The sequence below is a fragment of the Protomyces lactucae-debilis genome (genome assembly GCF_002105105.1).
Source record: "Protomyces lactucae-debilis strain 12-1054 chromosome Unknown BCR37scaffold_21, whole genome shotgun sequence".
In the NCBI taxonomy this organism is placed as follows: domain Eukaryota; kingdom Fungi; phylum Ascomycota; class Taphrinomycetes; order Taphrinales; family Protomycetaceae; genus Protomyces; species Protomyces lactucae-debilis.
Window position 1 is genome coordinate 76055 of NW_024468013.1, and position 22825 is coordinate 98879.

Sequence of the window (22825 nt, forward strand, 5' to 3'; positions counted from 1 at the left end):
GCTGACTTAGCGTAAAATGGCTTCTGTAGCTTGTCCTTGGCGCTTTGTCTTCTCTGCGCGTTGTGCCTCCTTCCTTGAGCGCGAAATGCAGCATCAACAGCACTGTCAGCACACGAGGGCTATTTTGGAGCCAGGCACGTGCTGACATCCATCATTTCACGACCTCTCACTTGCAATCGAGAGTTGTTTACGCTCTAGATCGCTACTTGGCACAAAGTGTATCTATATTGCTTGAGCACCATGTAAATGTTTGGCAGCTCGCAGCCGTCTGCTGCAGTTCAAGCAAAAGCGCTGGACTCTGCCTTCGAACACGTCTATAGGAGACTGTCGAGATAACCTCATCCAGACTCAGATTGGCATAATCCAGCGCTGGTTGTATATGACCAAGAGCACGCCCTGTATAATCAGACTGGCCGTGCTTGAACTGTACTTGACTTCTCGACAAACATATACGAGTTGGTACACATTTGTTCATCAGACAAATATGGAATAGCAATACTTGCAGGCAAGGATTCATCACTGAGGCGCGAGTCAGCAGCTTAAAAGGGCAACTAGAGCCAATGACTACCTTGTGCTTTGATCAAATCAAACCTCTCAGCTATGCGCTTCAAGTCTATTTTCCTGTTTGCAAGCCTCTCTCAGACGATATCTGGCTTCGGCATTATTCCAGAACGCGGTGGCTACACCATAAACACCGACTCAGACATGGACGTTCGGATGACCGACTCAGGTATCATCCGAAAGCTCACCTACAAAGGCACTCAGTACATTGGCGGCCAATCTTTTAGGGCTCAATCTGGTAGTTTTGGTTCTGGTCCAAGAGGCACCCATTTTCAGACGCATGTCAAGGGTGACAGTATTGTGCTGCAATTTCATGCAGATGATCCATTTACTGGACGATTCACAGGGTATTACGTTTTCAGGAAAAAAGAGAACCGCATCTATATCGGCATGAAGCCTGAAGCTGTCAAGTATGAAGCTCGTTACATGCTTCGTCTCAACACAGCCGTGTTCGGGCATTGTGTCAATCGGGCATCTGACCTCAGAGGTGCGCAAATCCCTATCGAGACTGGCGACATCCTTGCGCGCGCTGATGGGACGACAGCCTCAAAGTTTTTTTCTTCGGTGCCTCACAAGTACAACGAGCTCTATGGTATAGCTGGCAACAATGCCGGAGATGGTATCTGGATCAGTTTGACATCAGAGTCTAAAGAAGGCATGTCTGGAGGTCCTTTTCACCGAGACATCACTTGCGCGCATGATCACAGGACCACTGCCTTATCGGCTTACTTTTACAGTGGTCACAGTCAGAGCGAGCCAGCTCGCAATCAATTGGCGTGGATTACGGTCAGCCTTGGTGAAAAGCCACACTCGACGCCGGACCTTGGCTTTCTCGATGACCTGGAGATTGATGAACATGTTCCTAGGAGTAAGCGTGGTTGTGTTCAAGGTCAACTGCATGAAAGGCAGCCTCTCGCTGCGGGTTGCTCGCGCTCAAGCGTCTGGTACGAACATCTTAAGCTGGCCGATTTACATTCATTTGGAGTGCAGCGCTCACAAGAGGGGGCCAGTTCGAACCAAAAACGCTCCAGTTCGAACATGACGGAGTACACTGTTGGATTAGCGAATGCAGCGGCTCAGTACTGGGCTGATGTCTCGGACGGCAATATCAAGCTCGAGAACGTCTTACCCGGCACTTACCAGCAGACTTTGTATCAAGACCAGCTGCCCGTAAGCAGCATTTCGGTTGTGGTAAAGGCTGGCGCTTGTGTGTCATCGGATATGACGGCTCCAAAGCAAGAAACACCGATCTGGTCAATTGGTTGCCATGATGGCCGACCGCATGGTTTCATGAATGCAGATCTGATTGAACGTGCGCATCCACAAGACGTTCATATGAAATGGCACAAGACTACTTTCACCGTTGGCGACGAGATTGCTCTATTTCCAATGGCCCAGATGTATGGCATCAATAATCCGACTACGCTGCAGTTCAAACTCACTGAAGAGCAAGTCAAGCAAGCCAAGACTTTAAGAATTGCCACGTGCTCCGAGTATCGAGGTGGCTATCCACTCGTCACAATCAATGGTTCAAAGCAGAAAGACTACGGTATGCCTCCAAAACTCTCTGCCTGGGGCAAAGAAGTCGTCGAATCGCGTACCATGACGCATGGGGCCTTCTACAGAAGTCCACGAACGTACATTTTTGACGTTTCGGGCACTCTTAAGCCGGGCTTGAACATTATCCTGATAGATGCGGGTGGCATGGGCATGATGCAGAAAACATTTTTGCAGCCAAACATCGTTTATGATTCTGTTGCTCTGCTCTAGCTTTGACCGCACGAGCGAGTCATTGGCTACCCCGCTGGACGGTGTCGTCAATGTTACCTGGCTTCTTGCGGTCCGATCGCCGATCATTTAGTTTGATACATTTTGTATGTTTCGTTTCTTGCTGCTGGTACAGCGTCCTCTTTGTCAAGATGACTTTTTGTTTGTCCTTCTAAGTGCTTGACAATTGAAGATACTACCCAAGCAAGACGCTCGTTGTGTTTGTACACCGGATAGACTCGCACCTCACGCGCATTGTCTGCCCTCTCTATCACCGCAGCGAAGGTGTATTGTGTGGCAAATATTGGCCTGATTTAGCAGTCTGGCTCGATGCCGTCAGCCTTTGATCTTCCTGACCACTGTTCCCTTCAGGCAATCATTGCTCCAGACAATGCTGAGGAAACATTTGTACATTCAATCGATATGTGACAGGTTTGCAAATGATTGCTGGTACTCTAATTTGACGGCTCTACGTTCGAGTACAAACAGAGGGTAGCAAGCCTCAAGAGTGGATCACCGCGCCATCGGGACAATAGCAACAAAATCCTTTCAAGCAAAGCATGAGTTGCAGTAGTGTATCGCGAGGTTCATGGAGCGATGCGCCGGCAAAGCGTTCAGCGCCCATGCTCAGTCTTGGTCTACGGACTGGCCATATTCTCAATCGAGACGGTCATGATTCTGTTGCTCTGCTCTAGCTTTCAACGCGCGAGCGAATCATTGAGTATTACGCTGGACGGTATCGTCAATGCTACCTGGCTCCTTGCGAGATCATCGTCAAGTCTTTACTTTGATACATGTCGTACGTTTTGTTTCTTGGTCTACAGACTGGCCCTATTCTCAATCGAGATGGACACGTCGTCATGGTAAGCGCCAGCTGAAAGAATGTAGCAGTCATTGACATGAATCCACTCCCTACGCCGTGCGCCTTGCCGCCACTGGTCCCGTCGGCGCGTTCAGCTGCAAGCAGCAGGACTACGCTGTGCCTCTGTTCTTGAGCGCGAAATGCAGCAGCAACAGCACATGAGGGCTGTTTTGGAGCCAGGCTGGTGCTGACATCCATCATCTCAACACCTCTCCCTCGCGCAGATCGCTATTTGGCATAAAGTGTATCTATGGTGCTTGAGCCTCCTATAAATATGTTTGGCAGCTCGCAGAAGTCTGCTGCAGTTCAAGCAAAGACGCTGGAGTCCTTCCTTCGAACACGTAAACAGCAGACTGTCGAGATAACCTCAACCAAACTCAGATTGGCAGAATCCAGCGCTGATCGTATATGACCAAGAGCATACCCTGTAGATTCAGACGAGCTGGTTTTGAACAGTATCTGATTCTCGACAAACATCTCGTACGGGGCTGTACACATCTGTTTGTCAGGCAAATACGGAGAAGCAATACTTGCAGTCAAGGATATTCACTGAGGCACGAGTCAGCAGCTTCTTAGGGCGACTGGAGCCTATGACTGTCTTGTGCTTTGGTTGTCACGGACAGACCTCTCCGCTCTTTCGTCTTGTTTCTATCTCTTCTTGGCTATCGCTATCTCTTCTGAGTTTCCAGTACTCCTGGCGCTTCTCGACCTCGATGGTCCACTCGAGCTCTCAGCACTATCACATGGCCCGGCGTACCTTCCTTCCTGGTGTGGCCTTCGCCGCCATCGCACTCACCATGCTCCAGCGTCACGCTCGCACGCGTTGATGTCTTTCTCAACACAGCCTCAGCATCAATTTTCGATGCGCTTTTAGGGGCTTTGCCATCGCACACCCCTTTCTCGTCTGTTCCCTGCTCGAGGTTGGCGAAGTATGAAAGGTGCGCTTCTTGCCTTTTGTTAGGATCGTCAGCAGCATCAGGTCATACTCAATACTATCTTGTGTTCGAAGTCTCTGCTGCCAATCCCCACACTACGCCCACGCTCTCTGTCCCCAGCGATTCGTCTTGCCTCGCCAGGTGAAGATTGTCACATTGATCGGCTCAAATCTCTCAGCTATGCGCTTCAAGTCTATTTTCCTGTTTGCAAGCCTCTCTCAGACGATATCTGGCTTCGGCATTATTCCAGAACGCGGTGGTTACACCATAAACACCGACTCAGACATGGACGTCTGGGTGAGCGACTCGGGTATCATCCGAAAGCTCACTTACAAAGGTACTCAGTACATTGGCGGCCAATCTTTTAGGGTCCAATCTGGTAGTTTTTGGTTCTGGTCCAAGGGGCACCCAATTTCACGCGAGTCAAAGGTGACAGTATTTTGCTGCAATTTCATGCAGAAGATCCCGCTATCGGACGATTCAAAGGGTATTATGTTTTCAGGAAGAAAGAGAACCGGTTTTACATTGGCATAAAGCCTGAAGCTGTCAAGTCTGAAGCTCGTTACATGTTTCGTCTCAACACAGCCGTGTTCAAGCATAGTGTCACTTATGCATCTGACCTTCGGGGTGCGCAAACCCCTATCGAGACTGGCGACATTCTTGCGCGCGCTGATGGGACGACAGCCTCAAAGTTTTTTTCTTCGGTGCCTCACAAATACAACGAGCACTATGGTGTAGCTGGCAACAATGCCGGAGATGGTTTCTGGATCAGTTTGACATCAGAGTCTAGAGAAGGCATGTCTGGAGGTCCTTTTCACCGAGACATCACTTGCGCGCTTGATCACAGGAATACTGCTTTATCGGCCTACTTCTACAGTGGTCACAGTCAGAGCGAACCAGCTCGCAATCGATTGGCGTGGATTACGGTCAGCCTTGGTGAAAAGCCACACTTTACGCCGGACCTTGGCTTTCTCGATGACCTGGATATTGATGAACATGTTCCAAGGAGTAAGCGTGGTTGTGTTCAAGGCCAACTGCATGCTAGACAGCCTCTCGCTGAGGGTTGCTCGCGCTCGGACGTCTGGTATGAACATCTCAAGCAGGCTGATTTACAATCCCTTGGAGTGCAGCCCTCACAAGAGAAGGCCGATTCGAACAAAAGACGCTCCAGCTCGGACATGATGGAGTACACTGTTGGATTATCGAATGCAGCGGCTCAGTATTGGGCTGATGTCTCGGACGGCAATATCAAGCTCGAGAACGTCTTACCCGGCACTTACCAGCAGACTTTGTATCAAGACCAGCTGCCCGTAAGCAGCATTTCGGTTGTGGTAAAGGCTGGCACCTGTGTGTCATCGGATATGACGGCACCAAAGCAAGAAACGCCGATCTGGTCAATTGGTTGCCATGATGGGCGACCGCATGGTTTCATGAATGCAGATCTGATTGAACGTGCGCATCCACAAGACGTTCGCATGAAATGGCACAAGACTACTTTCACCGTTGGCGACGATATTGCTTTATTTCCAATGGCCCAGATGTATGGCATCAATAATCCGACTACGTTGCAGTTCAAACTCACGGAAGAGCAAGTCAAGCAAGCCAAGACTTTGAGAGTTGCCACGTGCTCCGACTATCGAGGTGGCCATCCACTTGTCACAATCAATGGTTCAAAGCAGAAAGATTACGGTATGCCTCCAAAGCTCTCTGCCTGGGGCAAAGAAGTCTTTGAAACGCGTACCATGACGCATGGGGCATACTACAGAAGTCCACGAACGTACACTTTTGATGTTTCGGGCATTCTTAAGCCAGGCTTGAACATCATTTTGCTAGATGCGGGTGGCATGGGCTTGAAGGAGAAAACATTTCTGCAGCCAACCATCGTTTATGATTCTGTTGCTCTGCACTAGCTTTCACCACGCGAGCGAGTCATTGGCTATCCCGCTGGACGGTATCGTCAATGCTACCTGGCTTCTTGCGATACCATTGCCAAGTCTTTAGTTTAATACATGTCGTACGTTTTGTTTCTTGCTGCAGGTACTGCGTCCTCTTTGTCAAGCTGATTTGTTGTTCTTTCTTTTGATGTCTTGACAAAGTTACCGCCCAAGCAAGACGCTTGTTGTGTTTGTATGCAGGATGGACTCGCACCACACGCGCAGCGTCTGCCATCTCTGTCTCCGCACACTATCGATGGTGTGTTTTGTGCCAAATATTGGCATGATCTAGCAATCTGGCTCGATGCCGGCAGCCTTTGCTCTTCCAAGCCACCGTTCTTTTCAAGCAATCATGGCTCCGGACTATCTTGAGAAAACACAAGTATGTTCAATCAATATGTGGCATGTTTGCAAATGATTGCAGGTACTCTAATTTGACGGCTCTACGTTGAGTGCAAACAGAGGGAAGCAGGCCTCAAGAGTGGATTACCGCGCCATTGGAACAGTAGCAACAAAACTCCAAGCAAGGCATGAGTTGCAGTAGCGTGTCGCGAGGTTCAGAGAGCGATGCGCCGACAAAGCGTTCAGCGCCCATGCTCAGTCTTGGTATACAGACTGGCCATATTCTCAATCGAGACGGACACGTCGTCACGGTAAGTGCCATCTCACAGATGCAGCAGTCATTAACATGAAGCCATTTCCTACACCGCGCGCCTTGCCGCCACTGGTACAAACGGCGCGTTCAGTTGCAGGCAGCAGGACCACGGGCGATCAGCAGGAATTGGACAAGTTCGACAAGTACTTCGGAGAGTTTATCTTTGCGAGTGAATGCAGCAAGTAGTAGCGACCCTCATGGACAGTGTAGATTTATCAGCTAGCACAATGGAAATGTATCTTCATGACCAAGACTCAAGTAGATGTCTGGCTGGTCCACTGGAAGTCCCAGCGTGTGAAGAATCCCAAATTTTGTTGCGACGAGCAGACTTCAATCGCTACAGAGCCGATAGCTGAAGGGCCGTAGAACTGTCTTCCGCTATGGCAGCCGACTCACAGATCCTGTTACAGCCTACAGAAGAGGCGCAGCAGCATCGCAAGTCACGAAGTCAAGCACGGCTCGCCCGCAAATCAGGCAATGCCACAGACCCTTCAAATAGCTCGACACCCTCCACGCGTGCGCATCATGCGTACAATTGGCGCGTCACGGGTAAGCAAGGAGGTTGCTTTAGTCATCTCTCTCCACTCTTCTCTAGCTGTGGCAAGTTTTTATTCTTGACGGTGGGTTGTGAAGCGCGTGTGCATAGTACTGCTACGGGTGATTTACTTCAACCATTGCTACCCGAGGCGACGACGCGTCCTATTGTCTCGCTCTTTCTCGATCCAAGCAATGCGTATCGATTAGCTGGAGTCTATCAAGATGGTTCTATCTCGGTCTGGGACTATACAGATGGTGCGCTGCTCAAGCAGTTGCACCTCACCGACCAACGGACTGTCGTCGCTGCGACGCTGAATGGTTCACTTTTGCTAGTCAGCGATGGCAAGCATGTCTTTTCAGCTGAATGGTCGACCAAGACGGCTACCTTGCCAACAACACAGGTAGCAGATATGAAAGCCTGTCTCGGTCTTTCCAGTGCCCCCGGACTCTGCTTCGCGTGGGGCGACAACAAAGTCAACGTCTTCCCTATACAAAAGGAAAAACTAGGACAATACGAACAGTACGTATTGGCAAGCCCAGCGACTGCATTTGCAGCAGACGCAACACATTTCGCAGTGTCAGATGACGCTGGTGCGATCTATCTCTACCACCACGCTGCACGGAATCTTGCTTTGCCACCACGAAAATTGCATTGGCACGCACAAGCCTGTACGACTCTTCAATTCGCGTTGGATGGCGCATACTTGTTGTCTGGTGGACATGAAGGTGTGTTGGTGCTTTGGCAACTCGCTACTTCTGGGAAACAATTCTTGCCACGCGTTGGCACAGCCATTCGAGCGATCGGTGTGAGTGCTAAAAGTACGCAGTATGCCGTCAAGTTGGAGGAGAATACCGTCAAGGTCCTCTCTGCATCAACTTTACTCGCGACATGCGATATCGCTGGTCCTAAACGCGCAAGTGTCATGTGTTCACATGGTGAAGAGGTCATGATGGCGGCTGGTGGACAAGTACAAACATGGCACAGTCAAATGGCAACAGCAACAGGTCTCCTCAATGCAACGGCACAGTCATTTGCCGGCGCTACACAAGTCGGTAAAGCGAGTATCCCTGTTCCTGAGCCAGAAATCACACACATGGCAGTGTCGCCTGCGGGTACGTGGTTGTGTACTGCAGATTGCTGGACGACGCCGTTTGAAGAGGCTGCTGATTTGGGATACACTAAACCGCATGATCAAGTGAGTCTCAAATTTTGGCAACGGCATGCTGGTTCTTGGCGATTATCAACACGTGTGGATGCGCCGCATGGTGTTGCACGACTCACGACGATTCAAGCACTCGGTGGTGATGTGTTTGTCACTGCAGGTGAAGATCAAGCTGTCAAGTTTTGGAACAAGAATAGTGTGCGTTCATCTGATGATGCAGCACAAGCGTACAAATGCACGCGAGTTCTTCGATTTGCACAACCGTCATTGATGCATGAACGTGCACCTGCGCTACGATTGGCCGTTTCTGGGGATGCTTCATTGCTAGCACTGTCGGGACCACCAGCACCGCATACCACCGATGCATCCGTTCTTCTCGTTGACCCTGCAACACGACAGATTTGCGCGACGCTCGCTGGGTTGGGACTTGGGACACTGCTTGATCTTGGGTTTGCCGGGGATTACTTGATTTTGGTTGGACAATACAGATTGGTGTGTTGGTGCGTTGCAGCGTCTCAGGTGGTGTATGCGTTGCGTTGGCCTGAACGGACATTTCGAGCAACCTTGACGTGTCCTATACCCACTCCAATCTCTGATGCAACGACAAAAGTGGCGCATTTCTGTATTGCAACGCAGGAATCGAAGCAAGCGACCGGTGCGTCCCTCAAGACAATCTCCGAGGGATCCCATAAACTCTTCATTTTCGGGACGCATGCAGCGAAACCTGTGTTTCGGGAGAAGTGTCCATTCAAGACACTGGCAGTGGGTGCGTTGACGGATGGGTTTGTTGTGTTGGATGAAACGCTTGTGTTGAGACGTATCGGTGCAGGTCCCGCAAAGGACGCTGACGTAGCCCTCACACATGACTCCAGCGCATTGACGGTCACTTCCGGCATCAGCAGTTTATATGGCGCCACAACAGCAACGACAGGGTGGTTGGATTGGAAGAGGATGGACAGGTGCGTGTATTGACGTCACAGGCAGTCGAGACACTGATGCCTGTTGCGACGGCGAATGGTGCTGGTGCGTCGCTTGCATCGCTTGAGCAGTGTATGGCTGGTTTGGGTCTCTTCTTGCTGGGAGCACCGTCACCTGCTACATCATAGGTCTGTACGTACTGTCCATCTAATACAAAAGATGCAATGATTTCCAACCGATAATTTGACTACGAAAGAGATTGAACACCTACCGAGATTACAACAGACTAGCCACGTGGACGCCCCTTTGTGAATAATTGACACGACAGAGAGAAGGACAAGACCGACTCCTAATCAAGCAGGACAGAAAGTAACGACAAAGTTACTTGTGTTTTTGCAAACGGTATCAGCCGGTGATCCGAGGTGCATGTCTGAGTCTTCACGCCACGCTTGATCCAATGCACATCCACCCAATGGGCAGTATTTCGTTTGACACGATGAAACAGAGGGAACAATCTTGCAGCCGACGTTGTTTCCAGGGATGGCAGAGATGTCATAGGCTGTGATGTCGGTGTTGTACATGTCGGTGTTCAGACCTGATCCGAATTCAGCAAGGATAGGACCTTTCTGCCAAATGATAGAGGAACATTGGTAGCCTTGGCAATCACCTACTGCACAGGTGAAGGAAGATCCCGAACCCGTACACCCTGTACGTGCCCAGATTTGTAGACCGAGTGCTGATTTGGGAATGGCGAGGGTAATGCTGCTACCGGCAGGCATGGCATTACCAAGGACACGTGGGTCAACGATACCACCGGCTTTGTTAGTTTGCCAGCCAGCTTGCCAGATATCAAAGGCACAGTTGTTGACAACTTGAATAGCATACTCGCTGCCACTGGGAGACATTTGTAAGCCACCACCGGAAACAGGTGTAGGTGCAGCGATGGGGGCGGTGGTGGAGGTACGGAGGGTGGGTGCAACAGCTGCTTTGACAATGTTGTCGACCGGTGCGATCAGTGCTGCTGCTGGTGCTGCTGCGGGAACAGGAGCGGGTGTGCCTTTGCCGGCAACGACACGAGTGACGGTGGTGTAGACAGCTGCGACGGCTGGTGCAGCGACGGGAGCTGCGACGACGGGAGCCACAACAGGAGCAGCTGGAGCAGCAACAGGAGCAGCTGGAGCTGATTGACCGCCAAAGTTGACATTGGACCAGTCTTTGTTCTTGAGGGCATCTCCCCAGTTGATGCCAGAGAGGTCATAGCCTCGTGCGTGGTGCTGGTGGGTTGTACGTCTGCCTGGTGCTGCGATGGATGCGCCTGCGAGGGCTGCGGATGCGATGAGGTGGGAGAGTGCGACCATGGTTGATGCTGTTGGATGCTTTGTGTGCTAGAGAGCGAATTTGGTTAAGAGAGTGTGATGCTGCCGTGAGCTGTAGCTGTGGTGAGCAGTGAGTCGATGGTGCTGCTTGTGTTGGTGTTGATGGAGTATCTCTTTCTCTGCTTCTGTCCCTTTCTTTCCTGCTTCCTTCCCTTCTTCTGCTCCAATTTCCCAATTTCCCCTTAGATTGTTTATTTCCCCGTATCCGCCACTCCCATTGGCCAGCAGCAGGTATGTGCAACCTGGATCAGATGCCACTCATGCTGACTACTGACTACCTACTAGCACTGACTAGCAGCAAACAGCATCTTCAGCACACCTGACGCAGCCTCAGCCTCACGCGCCCTCAACACCTGCTCACACACACGCTCACTCAGCCGGTCCACCAGCATGCTCACACCCGCATCCCCGCCTAGCGCACCCCCATACACAGCCAGCAGCGTCATGCTCACATCCACACACACACCGCAGAACCGTACATCTGCAACATACCGTGTCACATACTTGATCAGCGGAGACAACGACGCCTCATCCCTGTTCTGTAGTGCTTGTCGTAGTCCACCGCGTTTCTGCAACTCACGCAGCACAGACAAGGTCATCATGGCATCCGTATCTGCCTTCAACACCATATCCAACGCATCACTGTATGCGTACCGTCGAAGTGCCTTGTCGTGTGCTTTCAACTTGCCGCTCTCCCGTGCCAGCACCGCTTCATCCTGAACCACACGATCCGCCGCACCGCCTTTATACTCCGCACCACGAAGCATCCGCGACACAGTGCTCGTTGCCTTCCGCCCACTCGCCGCAGTCTTACTCACTGAAGACCGTTGACTCCGCGTCCGAATACTCAGCAAGCCACTCGTCAATCCCACCACCAAATGCTTCTCATCAGGCGATACACCCACCGACAAAATAGGTCCCGGGTACTTGACACTATGCACCACTTTCCAACTCTGCGTGTCATACACCTTCAAATGTCCATCCACACCACCACTCAATAAGCGTGACCCTGCCTGTGTCGTTGCAAGACACGTCACACCGCGCGCATGATTCTGCAGTGTGCGTAGCGGTTCAGAGCGACCACCAACGAGGTCCCAGATACGTACATCCAAACCACCCGCAGACGCAAGGGTTGTGCCGCTTTGTGAAATGGGAAGGAGGCGTTCGACGTTACTCGCGTGTGAGAATTGCATGACTTGTCCAGTGTGTTCTGAGGAGCGTTGATCCCACACACGCACAGTCTGGTCATACCCACCACTCACAACCAAATGAGGTGTATTGGGCAAAAACGCAGCAGTGCGTACATAATCTTCATGACCTTTAAAGATGCGAAGCGGTGCTTGCGTCGGCATATCCCACAGACACACCGTTTTATCATCCGATGCCGTCAATAAGGTCGTTTGGTCGTGTGGTGAGAACTGTGTCACATGAACCGGGAGGCGATGATGTCGAATACTCCTCAAGATACTCCGTGACCCACTCTCAAACACCTGCACCAGACCTGATCCATCCCCAGCAATCAGCAATTTCCCATCCCGTCTGAATGTCCCAGAAAACACAGTCTCACTGAATCGTGAAATCGTCTTACTCACAGAACGTGTGCGTGCGCTATAGATTTGCAAACGCGTACTCGCCGTCACGCAGAAATCATGCGGCGCAATAGGTGAAAAGTCAATATGCGACACACCAGCGTATTCCTTGACGAGCAAAGGAGTCTTGTATTTCCGCCAGTATCGAGAATCAGCTGTGGAGGTGGATGGAAGAGCGGCGTATGAAAACGCTTGCAGACGCGGGAGGTCGTTGGACATGCAAAGCTCTGATGATTGACTGTCACTGCCTTGTCGCCTTTGTCTTGTAGTTGAGCGTTCAATATTTTTTTAGGCGCGTGGACCGTGAGATGCACAACTTGGCGCGTCAGGGGCAATTGGGCAAGCCTGATACTGAACAGTCTAATTCCTTCTACGCTGTTTCAACTCTATGACTGCTGTGCATGATGCTTATCAGCAGCTTTGGCAGCCTCCTGACCCGTTGCACCGTGCTTCTGCGCAGGTCGCTCATCACCAGCACCATAAAACACAGCACCCTGAGGTGGTCTCGGTGCGCGATGATACTGAATCGGCCACTTGACAGTGACATCCAATTCTTTTGCCCAAGTCAACGGTAACGATGGGTCTCGCAAAAACTCACGCGCCACAAAGATAGCATCCGCTTGACCTTTTTGCAAGACCTCTTCTGCTAGCTCAGCCGTCCAAATCATACCAACTGCGCCAATCAGCAGGCCAGGTACTTCCTTCTTGAGTTGTTCAGCGAAATGCACTTGGTAGCCTGGTCCGGTCTTGATTTGTTGGAGGGGCGAATTACCAGCAGACGAGACATCCAGCAAATCAACACCTTCCTTCTGAAGCACCTTGGCAAGCTTGACGGAATCTTCAATGGTCCAACCACCCTCGACCCAGTCAGAAGCAGAAATGCGGTAAAACAAGGGCACCTGCTTACCACTCTTCTCAATCACTTCACGTACAGCACGCGTACAAGCAATAGAAAATCGAATGCGATTCTCAAAACTGCCACCATAGTCATCCGTGCGCTTGTTTGACAACGGTGAGCAAAAGTTGTGCAGCAAATAGCCATGTGCGCCATGCACTTCCAGAACCTGGATACCTGCCTTCAATGCGCGTTCAGCGGCTTTGCCAAATGCCGCAATCAACGACTCGATGCGTTCCACAGAAAGTTCCTTGACGGGCGGGTACGTCTCGTTCCATTGAATGGCAGACGGACCAACAACATCATCAGGCCATCCATTCCCCTCAGCAGCCACACCCTGACCACCCAGCCACGGCGCTTCTGTCGATGCCTTCCTGCCAGCATGTGCCAGCTGAATGGCTGAGATGGATCCTTGCGATCGCATGAAATCTGCAATACGCTTGATGGGTGCAATATGCATATCATCCCAAATCCCGGAATCTTCAGGCGTGATACGACCTTCTGGCGTCACAGCCGATGCTTCGATGAATGTCAATGCAGCGCCACGAGCTGCATAAGAGCCGACATTGACGAGATGCCAGTCAGTGAGGAGACCATCCCTTGCACTGTACTGACACATGGGAGACACCCAAACACGATTATGCAGCGTGATACCCTTGATGGTCAATGGCTGGAACAGCAGAGGCGCATCCTTGAGAGTCTTGGCCGTGCCGGCTGGTGGATCCTGGCGAGGCGTGTAGTAAGGTACATCCTCGGCTGCCAAGTTGACTTGCGTTGAGAGTTGAGGCATCTTGATCGGTGCTAGGGTCTTTGCGAGGGAAGCTAAAATGATATAGGATGAATGGGCTTTTATAGTCTTGTAGAGTCGCCGCATTATAAATGTCGTCAGCTGGGCGGCAACTGCCATCGTGGAGCCGGAGTCGTCAAGGCCGCCAGACCCGCAACCACAACGCCGCCACTTGGCTAGCAAGGCCGTCAATGCTCGACTACTTGTCTGCAGATCTTGTTTTGGCGTCTGAGAGCAATAAGCTCTCTTGTCTCCGATCGCGCGATGCTCTCCCTGAATCGCAGGACGTCTGGACTCTAGCCCGTCTGTCTGAAACTCGCCTACACACTTCTCAGGAGATGCGCTTGGCTTCGACTTGATAAGCACCAATGATCAAAACACAGACATGCGATGTGTTGCCCTCCCCTTCACGTGTCGAATGCCAAGATGTCAACTTGGAGCAACAACTCCGCTACCCCTGCAGCTTCATCACTAGACTGACCTAAAAGGTTCTCGCTGCGCTGGAGGCAAAGTTCTCCATTCAGGCTGTAGGACATTTCTGATTAAGACAGACGCAACACTCTTCTGTGGTCTGGTGACTCATCTTGAGGCGCGCAGCAAGACATGAGTGGAATGAGATGAGTACGCTGACCAACAAAGCCCTTGTTAGTCGTGCAGATAAGGGAGACCATTCACGGCGCCCCTACAATGTGCTTCAGCAAGTGGCATTTGTGCAGATGTCGTTCTCCACGATACTACGACCGGAACTTGGGCCCAAGTTGGAAGCGCATTTGCTTGCCCCTGAAAAGTGACAGACAGAACATCCAGGATGTTTTCTGCTCTTAATGGCGCCAAGCTGCCAGCTAGCAAAATTTGCTCAGTCAACCTCTCACTGATACAGTCATGACGGCGTCGTCTACCAGCGATGAACTTGAGAAGACTCATCTGTCCAAGGTGACAGAGGATGGAATCTCCTTAGAAAGGTTCGCAAGTTATGAAATGCGCGAAATCAACGAGACCAGCAAGCACAACGACAAAGGACCATGGCCCATCGCCAGCTCTGCTCCACCAGTGACTGATGACGATGAAGCGGAGGATAGTCCTTACTTCATGGTCAGAGCAGCTGTGCCTCCCACTGACGACCCAGACTTGCCAGTCAACACCATCCGCATGTGGGCAACTGGCATCATCTTTGCTTGTATTGGATCGGCCATCAACACAACCCTTAGCTTGCACGCGCCTGTTGTGTATGTCTCACCAACTGTTGCTCAGCTATTGGCTTACTTCGTCGGCAATATGTGGGCCAAAATCTTGCCAACACGCGTTTTCACCACTTTTGGAAAGAAATGGACGCTGAATCCTGGCCCTTTCAACCACAAAGAGCATACCTGCATCGCCATCATGGCAACAGTCGGGTTTGGCAACGACTATGTGAGTAGTTTTGTCACGTCACACCATGCTTTTTACAAGCAAGACTTTGGCTTGTTGTTCCAACTCATGCTCTCCTGGACGGTACAGATTCTTGGGTTATCGCTAGCCGGCATTGCTCGTCGTTTCCTAGTCTACCCTGCTTCCGCCATGTGGCCGAGTGTTCTTGCTCAATCCACAATGATTCACACACTTCACCAGGGAAGGGAACCACCCGCCGAAGGTCGATGGAGTACCATAACCCGAAGGAACTTTCTCCTCGTCGTCATCCTTGGCTGTTTCCTCTGGCACTTCTTCCCGCTCTTCATCTTCCCGGCTATGTCACAACCTGTCTTCTTGACGTGGATATGGCCCAACAACGTGTTGATCAACCAATTGTTTGGCGCCTCGCAAGGACTTGGTCTCTTACCCTTGACCTTCGACTGGAGTGTCGTCAGTGGATGTATGCCTCGCTACAACCCTGAACATTGCTAATGATAGATCAAGGAAGTCCTTTAGTCGTTCCGTGGCATGCCATTGCGAATGTTTTGGTCGGCATATTCGTCATTTTTGTTGTTGGTGCAATCAGCCTCAGCTTTGGCAATGTTTGGTAAGGCTTTCAGTCATCGATGGCGCGCTAACATGAGGTACGGAGACTACCTACCAATCTCAGAGGGCATGGCATATGACAACACGCAAATGCCCTTCAATGCAAGCTCACTCTTGACACCTGACTTTCAGCTAGACCCAGTGAAGTACCAGAACTACTCGCCTTTGTTCTTGCCCACGGGATTTGCTATCGCCTACGGAGTGAGCTTTGCTGCTCTTGCTTCTACGTTACCTTATGTCTATCTGTACCATGGCGCAGGCCTTCGACGACAGTTCTTCCGCAAGGACGAAGAGGATATTCACATGAAGTTGATGCGAAAGTATCCCGAAACGCCAGACGTATGCTGCTGATTCCTCAAGCTTGGCTAACAGATAGTGGTGGTATGTTGTGCTCTATATCGTCATGTTCTCCATGGCGTTTGCTGTTGCAACGGTTTGGCCTACACACCTGGCTTGGTGGGCTGTGGCACTCAGCATCGTGATTGCAATCTTCTACATCGTTCCTATTGGCATCGTTGCTTCCATTACCAATATCTACATCGGTCTCAACGTGCTCACAGAATTCATCATTGGATACTTGCAGCCAGGCAAGCCGGTAGCAATGATGCTTTTCAAGACTTACGGATACATTTCGATGAGCCAAGCGTTGACTTTTACGGCTGATATGAAATTGGCTCATTACATGAAAGTGCCACAACGTCAGGTGTTTTGGGTTCAGCTCATTGGCACATTCATTGGTGCAACCGTCGATATCTTCGCATTGCGAGCAGCCTTGTTCAACATTCCGGACGTCTGTACGAAAAAGGCTCCTCTGAATTTTAGGTGCTCTCAGCCGAGAGTCTTCTTCAGTGCATCCATGTAGGTGTTCTTTACGCGAGGACACACGCTAACATTAGCATTTGGGGCTTATTGGGGCCTGCGCGTATCTTCAGCCTAGGCAAGGTCTACAGCGGTTTGCTTCTTTTCTTCCCGATTGGCTTCATCACGCCCATTTTGACTTGGTTGTACATCAAAAAGTATCCCAAATCATGGGTCCGCTGGGTCAATTTCCCAGTCATGTTTTCTGGGGTTGGTTCGATGCCTCCCGCAACGATTCTCAATTATGCAACATGGGGTATAGTTGGCTTTGTCGCCAACTTTATGATCAAGAAGAGTCACCCAAAATGGTGGACCAAATACAACTATGTGCGTGTCTTCTCTTTCTATGCTCTGCTAATCCAAGGTTCTGTCTGTTGCGCTGGACATTGGCTTGACGTTGTGCTCCATCTCCCTTCTTGGTTTTTTTGGTCTGGTGTCCAGAACCGAAATGCCGCGATGGTGGGGAACGGAGATTGGGTCAAATACTCTGGAGAACAAGGGCTTAGCAATTCGCAAGATACTGTCAGAGGGAGAAACGTTCGGGCCGCCTCTCGGCAGCTGGAATTAGGCAGCACTCAATCGAGGTGAAGCAAGACTTAAGAGCGTTCGCAGCAGTTTACCTTTTCCAATCAATTCTGCTGGCCAGCTCATAGTTGAGAGATATCGTTTGATCCATCGTACTTTGACAATCTTTTACACCTGTCAGATGCGGCGTTCATGGAACTTCATGTCCATCTGTCCATCTGAATATGCCCACTCCACGACAACGCCGGAGTTCGCTCGGCAATTACGCCCATACGTCGCGAGAGACAATACTCTGTGATGGGACAAATTGCATCTCTTGATGCCCTTGATCTACCCATGGCTCTGCTTGGCTATGTCTCTCTCGCAACCAGTCATGTGCTTCGCTAGTGACTGAGCTGCAACGCCGAAGTCCCGATTCTATCATCTTGGAACTGCGGTCGTACATCGAGCATCAAGGAACCTCGCTGTCGACTTTTCTTGCAGTTGTTTCTTCCTAGCTCAAAAATAGCGTCGCTTCTCCTGCTGATCAGGCCCCGTACAGAAAACGATCCATAATGACCTGGTCTGACTGGCTCTGCCCAGTCCTTGCCTGGGTAAATAAAGAGGCGCTTATTTGTGTCTATCGCAGCTATCGTCTTTGTTTTATCGCATTTGGATTAGATGCTTTCTCGCGAATCGCGATGCTCGCGCACCAAAATCAGGGGCACAAAATGCAGGGGCAAACAGAGCGAAAGATGTTGCCGAGGCCTACAGGCTGTAGCTCTCGAGTCTGGAACCTCTTCGCAACCCTGAAGCGTTGAGAGTAGTATTCATGCTATTTGATGCTGCGATATCCGTCTTGGACTGCCCCCACGCGTCAATGGATGCACTTCATGGAACTATGCTCAAATGCTGGAAGCACGATCGGCCACTTTGTTTATTGTTGATACCATTCGACTTTGAAGCCACGCGCGGTTATCCGTGACAAACATCGCAGAAGATCATATCGCGCCTGCTAGCTCATGGTCCGGGCCGCAAAGGGGCGCAGAGATGTATTTAAAGGACGGCTGGCACGACACCGCTAGAGCAACTCCTTTACATTCGTTGTCATGTCGTCTAGTAGCGCAGACGTGGAGAAGGTCCAGCAGTACAAAGTGACAGAAGAGGCAGTGTCACTGAAGCGGCTGAAGAGATTCGAAGACTTTGAACCACCCTCCAACGAACCAGCTCGAGCGACCGACGACCTTCCGTGGCCTATTGGAGGGCCAGATAACCAGACCGAAGTCGACAATGAGGCGGAGAATAGTCCGTACTTGATGGTCAGAGCAGCTGTGCCAGCCAAGGACGACCCTGATATGCCCGCCAATACAGTACGCATGTGGGTCATTGGTCTGCTGTTCACCTGCATTGGTTCAAGTTTCAATACAGTACTGAGCCTGCGCACACCAACAGTGGCCCTCACGCCGACTGTCGTTCAGTTTTTTGCCTTTTATGTAGGCAATTTTTGGCACAAGGTCATGCCAAGCCGCGTTTTTACTACCTTTGGCAGGAAGTGGTCGTTGAATCCCGGGCCCTTCAACTACAAGGAACACACCTGCATCTCGATCATGGCGACAGTAGGGTTCGGAAATGACTACGTGGGCAGCTTCCTTGTCTCGCAGCAAGTATTTTACAAGCAGACCTTCGGTTTGTTGTTCCAACTTTTGCTTTCTTGGACTGTTCAAATGCTTGGGCTTTCGCTAGCTGGTATCGCTCGCCGCTTCCTGGTGTATCCGGCCTCTGCCTTGTGGCCCAGTGTCCTTGCACAGAGCACGCTGATTCACACCCTTCACAAAGGGGTTGAGCCGCCGAGTTACGGACGATGGAAGGGCATCACACGATACAAATTTTTCATTGTTGTCATGGTCGCTTGTTTGTTTTGGCACTTCTTCCCGCTCTTCATCTTCCCGGCGTTGTCAGCACCAGTCTTCCTCACATGGATCTGGCCCAATAATGTTCTGGTCAATCAGCTCTTTGGCGCCTCACAAGGACTTGGCATATTACCCCTGACCTTTGATTGGAGCACAGTCAGCGGATGTATGCAGCGTCTTTGAAACAAAACAAGTCTAACAATAGATCAAGGAAGTCCTTTGGTCGTTCCATGGTACGCAGCGGCTAATATTTTGGTCGGCGTCTTCGTTATTTTTGTTCTTGGTTCGCTTGGCTTGAACTTCGGCAATGTCTGGTCTGTTGAATTGGACTCCATGGCAACACGCTAATAGCAGGTATGGAGACTATCTTCCGATATCGGAAAGCTCGACCTACGACAATACACAAATGCCTTTCAATGCGACCTCACTCTTGACACCTGACTTTCAGCTAGACCCGGTGAAGTATCAGAACTACTCGCCTTTGTTCTTGCCCACTACATTTGCTCTCGCCTATGGAGTGAGCTTTGCTGCTATTGCTGCCACGCTACCGTATATTTACCTGCATCACGGCGCCAATATTCGACGACAATTATTTCGCAAAGAAGGGGAGGACATTCACATGAAGCTGATGCGAAAGTATCCCGAAACGCCAGATGTACGCTTCTGCGTTCTCAGGATTTACTAACAGATAGTGGTGGTACGCAGTGCTATATGTCGTTATGTTTTCCATGACACTTGCTGTCGCCCTGGCTTGGCCTACACACCTGGCTTGGTGGGCCGTGATGCTCACGATAGTCATTGCAATCTTTTATGTCATTCCTATCGGCATTATCGCTTCCATGACCAACGTTTACATCGGCCTTAACGTGATCACAGAATTCATCATCGGTTACTTACAGCCCGGAAAGCCCGTTGCTATGATGTTGTTCAAGACATATGGCTATATCACGATGAGTCAAGCATTGACATTCACGGGTGACATGAAACTGGCGCATTACATGAAGGTACCACAACGCCAAGTTTTCTGGGTTCAATTGGTTGCGACTTTCGTTGGCTCGACGGTCGACGTTTTTGTATTGCGGATGGCCTTGCAAAAGATTCCCAATATTTGCACGAAACTGGCGCCAATGCATTTCTCTTGCTCCCAATCGAAAGTCTTTTACAACGCATCCATGTAAGATCCCGAGGACATGTTGAGAAAGCTAATAATAGCATCTGGGGACTACTAGGACCCGCAAGAATCTTCAGCATTGGAAAGCTGTACAGCGGATTGCTCTTGTTTTTCCCAATCGGATTTATTTGTCCCATCTTGGTCTGGCTATACCTCAGGAAATATCCTGATTCTTGGGTTCGTTTCGTCAATGTGCCCGTCATCTTCACTGGCTCTGGTTCGATACCCCCTGCGACAGTGCTCAATTACGCAACGTGGGGTATCGTTGGCTGGGTTTTCAATTACCTCATCAAAAAGAATCATTCAAGGTGGTGGACCAAGTACAACTATGTTCGTCCTCCCATCCATGTTAAAACTGCTGACCAAAGATCTTATCTGTAGGTATGGACCTTGGCCTGGCTATTGTCACCATCTTCCTTGGACTCGTCTTCAGCATCGGCAATATCAAGATGCCTGAATGGTGGGGCGTTACCGTAGGAACCGATACTCTTGATTACACGGGTGGAGCAATTCGCAAGATTGTCGCAGATGGCGAACATTTCGGCCCTCCTCTCGGAAGCTGGTCCTGAAAGGCGCAACTTTGTGTTGATCGAGGCTTGTCATGCAACTATTCTAATTCTGCTGGGCAGCTAATTCATAGACTTTTTGCCCTTATTTACCCTTCATATTTGCTAAATCTTCTAATTTCTCAGCTCAAAAGTGCACGAGACCTCCAACAGACCTCAGGTGCATTTCACGCAGTCCTCTATCGCATCTCTGCTGTCGCGGTTCGCGGATTCATCATTCATACTAATTAAGCCTCTGACATGCTTGGTCGCAAATCTCGTGGCAAGAAGTAAGTGCTGATATGCCCCACGAAGAAGACCGAGGCTGTGAGCAGAAAGACTAGCGACGAAGCCTCTTTGCTTTTGCCCAATAGCCATGCATAGATGCCATTCCAGACAAAAGGCCCGGACAGATCGCCCAGGCCCTCGACAAGGGAAATGGCCGCAAAGACTCTACCGATCTCAGAAGGTGGCGCCAAGTCTGCAATGAATATTCGCATGGCCACTGTGAATGGTGAGGATAGAGCCTGTAGAAGAATAATGAATGGCAAGAATAACGTGTTGCGAACCAAAGCGTAGCAGACATAGGACGAACCGAAACCTAATATACCCCATTTGAGCAACTTGTAATCGAAATTGCGCACGCGAGGCTGACAAAATCTGGTCACTGCAGGCACAACGAAGAGATAGACCGTCACCTTGGACAAGGCGAAGGCAGAGTAGAAACTTGCTCCCTCCGTTGTCGACCAGCCAAAGTAATTTATAAGATGCTGGACGAAGATCAACATAGTTCCTGTGGTGAAGGTCCACATGAGAGCGATTGATCCGAGAATGAATGCGGTCCGCCTCGAGAATAGCAAGCGCACACCAGCAAAACTTTCTTTGAAAGTTTGAACATAAGTGGAGACTTCTTCCGATGAGGCGCTCTCCGATTTTTGCAAGCTCTCAGGTAGCCAGCAGAGAATGACCAAGTCGAAAGACATCATTATCACCCCAAACCACAGAGGTGTGCTGAGACCAAATCTGAGAAGCCATGCGCCTAGGATGGGTCCAACGACATAAGTGCCATAGCTCATTGCTGTAAACCAGCTGATGCCAATCATGCGCGATTTTTCTGGGAGGACCTCGCAAAGATAGCACCAGATTGCCGTCTTCAGCGCAGGACCGGAGCCACACAAACCAGAGAAGATTGCGCCAACATACATGGGCCAGACGCCTATAGAGGGCCACGTGGCCGACACAATCATAGCCAAGAGCTGCACCAGTGCGCCTAGAGACACGGCAATAAATATAGGACGTCGACCCCATGTGTCTGAGAACTTGCCATATAGCAAGACAAGAAACGTATTTGGAATTCCTTCCGCCATAGGCAGCAGACCCATCAAGAAGGCCACCTTTTGCGAGATATCCTTATCAAAGCAGCGCTTTTCTTCAGCGAGCATATAGGGTTGTAGGCCAGAGTCCGGATACTTTTGCCGACAGTAAATGTATCTCGCAAGTGCTAAATCAGAAACAGAATGGGCTGTCGTAGCCAATAAGATCAGTCCTGATGCTGTCACGAGCAGTACAAAAGCCCGCGAAGCAAGACCAGATACGCACTCCGTTTCGGCATCGTGTGAGTGCTCTGCGATCTTGGAGATAAGAAGAGGCGTGGAAGCATCAGGCTCCTCGGGTGCAAGCGCCAATTGTGCGGCCATAAGATGGCAGAACCAGGTGCCGAGCCGTGAGTGATACTGGTCTGATCTCTTGTCTCAACGAGTCGGGATGCGTATTTTCGACGACGTTTGAATGATGTTAATGACTTGATGCGCGGTCGTTGGGTTTGCCATGGCGGGGGCCATCGGTCGGCCCGCGATCGCCGCG

General features: G+C 50.6%; 10 protein-coding genes across 10 annotated transcripts; 6 read left to right on the plus strand and 4 right to left on the minus strand.

Moving 5' to 3' along the window:
- Positions 1-600: 600 nt before the first annotated feature.
- On the plus strand, positions 601-2331 carry BCR37DRAFT_389258 (polysaccharide lyase family 4, domain III-domain-containing protein; the record flags this gene model as incomplete). Its single annotated transcript, XM_040870715.1, has 1 exon — positions 601-2331. One exon carries the CDS (start codon positions 601-603, stop codon positions 2329-2331), a length of 1731 nt encoding a protein of 576 aa, XP_040722832.1.
- A 1974-nt stretch (positions 2332-4305) lies between these two features.
- On the plus strand, positions 4306-6035 carry BCR37DRAFT_389259 (polysaccharide lyase family 4, domain III-domain-containing protein; the record flags this gene model as incomplete). Its single annotated transcript, XM_040870716.1, has 2 exons — positions 4306-4462; positions 4585-6035. The coding sequence occupies 2 exons, from the start codon at positions 4306-4308 to the stop codon at positions 6033-6035; spliced, it is 1608 nt and encodes a 535-aa protein (XP_040722833.1).
- Positions 6036-6589: 554 nt separating this feature from the next.
- BCR37DRAFT_395080 (uncharacterized protein) lies at positions 6590-6900 on the plus strand (the record flags this gene model as incomplete). Its single annotated transcript, XM_040871573.1, has 2 exons — positions 6590-6712; positions 6754-6900. 2 exons carry the CDS (start codon positions 6590-6592, stop codon positions 6898-6900), a joined length of 270 nt encoding a protein of 89 aa, XP_040722834.1.
- A 157-nt stretch (positions 6901-7057) lies between these two features.
- Positions 7058-9570, plus strand: BCR37DRAFT_382988 (WD40-repeat-containing domain protein). Its single transcript, XM_040869983.1, has 5 exons — positions 7058-7161; positions 7189-8057; positions 8079-8364; positions 8386-9315; positions 9363-9570. The coding sequence occupies exons 1-5, from the start codon at positions 7095-7097 to the stop codon at positions 9518-9520; spliced, it is 2310 nt and encodes a 769-aa protein (XP_040722835.1). The 5' UTR covers positions 7058-7094; the 3' UTR covers positions 9521-9570.
- Positions 9536-10694, minus strand: BCR37DRAFT_156497 (thaumatin family-domain-containing protein). The gene is made up of 2 exons (XM_040866147.1): positions 10514-10694; positions 9536-10350 (listed from the first exon to the last, which is right to left on the minus strand). The coding sequence occupies exon 2, from the start codon at positions 10235-10237 to the stop codon at positions 9686-9688; it is 552 nt and encodes a 183-aa protein (XP_040722836.1). The 5' UTR covers positions 10238-10350; positions 10514-10694; the 3' UTR covers positions 9536-9685.
- Positions 10695-10989: 295 nt separating this feature from the next.
- On the minus strand, positions 10990-12516 carry BCR37DRAFT_389262 (WD40-repeat-containing domain protein; the record flags this gene model as incomplete). Its single annotated transcript, XM_040870717.1, has 1 exon — positions 10990-12516. One exon carries the CDS (start codon positions 12514-12516, stop codon positions 10990-10992), a length of 1527 nt encoding a protein of 508 aa, XP_040722837.1.
- A 167-nt stretch (positions 12517-12683) lies between these two features.
- On the minus strand, positions 12684-13982 carry BCR37DRAFT_351251 (uncharacterized protein; the record flags this gene model as incomplete). The annotated part of the gene is made up of 1 exon (XM_040868058.1): positions 12684-13982. The coding sequence occupies one exon, from the start codon at positions 13980-13982 to the stop codon at positions 12684-12686; it is 1299 nt and encodes a 432-aa protein (XP_040722838.1).
- Positions 13983-14449: 467 nt separating this feature from the next.
- Positions 14450-17539, plus strand: BCR37DRAFT_156258 (putative isp4 protein). The gene is made up of 7 exons (XM_040866144.1): positions 14450-14467; positions 14531-15828; positions 15867-15975; positions 16013-16313; positions 16351-16832; positions 16871-17159; positions 17197-17539. Exons 2-7 carry the CDS (start codon positions 14862-14864, stop codon positions 17398-17400), a joined length of 2352 nt encoding a protein of 783 aa, XP_040722839.1. The 5' UTR covers positions 14450-14467; positions 14531-14861; the 3' UTR covers positions 17401-17539.
- A 762-nt stretch (positions 17540-18301) lies between these two features.
- On the plus strand, positions 18302-21098 carry BCR37DRAFT_156260 (OPT oligopeptide transporter protein-domain-containing protein). The gene is made up of 6 exons (XM_040866145.1): positions 18302-19412; positions 19452-19560; positions 19601-19901; positions 19939-20420; positions 20459-20747; positions 20786-21098. Exons 1-6 carry the CDS (start codon positions 18446-18448, stop codon positions 20984-20986), a joined length of 2349 nt encoding a protein of 782 aa, XP_040722840.1. The 5' UTR covers positions 18302-18445; the 3' UTR covers positions 20987-21098.
- Positions 20923-22814, minus strand: BCR37DRAFT_382993 (major facilitator superfamily domain-containing protein). The gene has a single exon (XM_040869984.1). The coding sequence runs from the start codon at positions 22657-22659 to the stop codon at positions 21211-21213; it is 1449 nt and encodes a 482-aa protein (XP_040722841.1). The 5' UTR covers positions 22660-22814; the 3' UTR covers positions 20923-21210.
- Between the last annotated feature and the right edge of the window lie 11 nt (positions 22815-22825).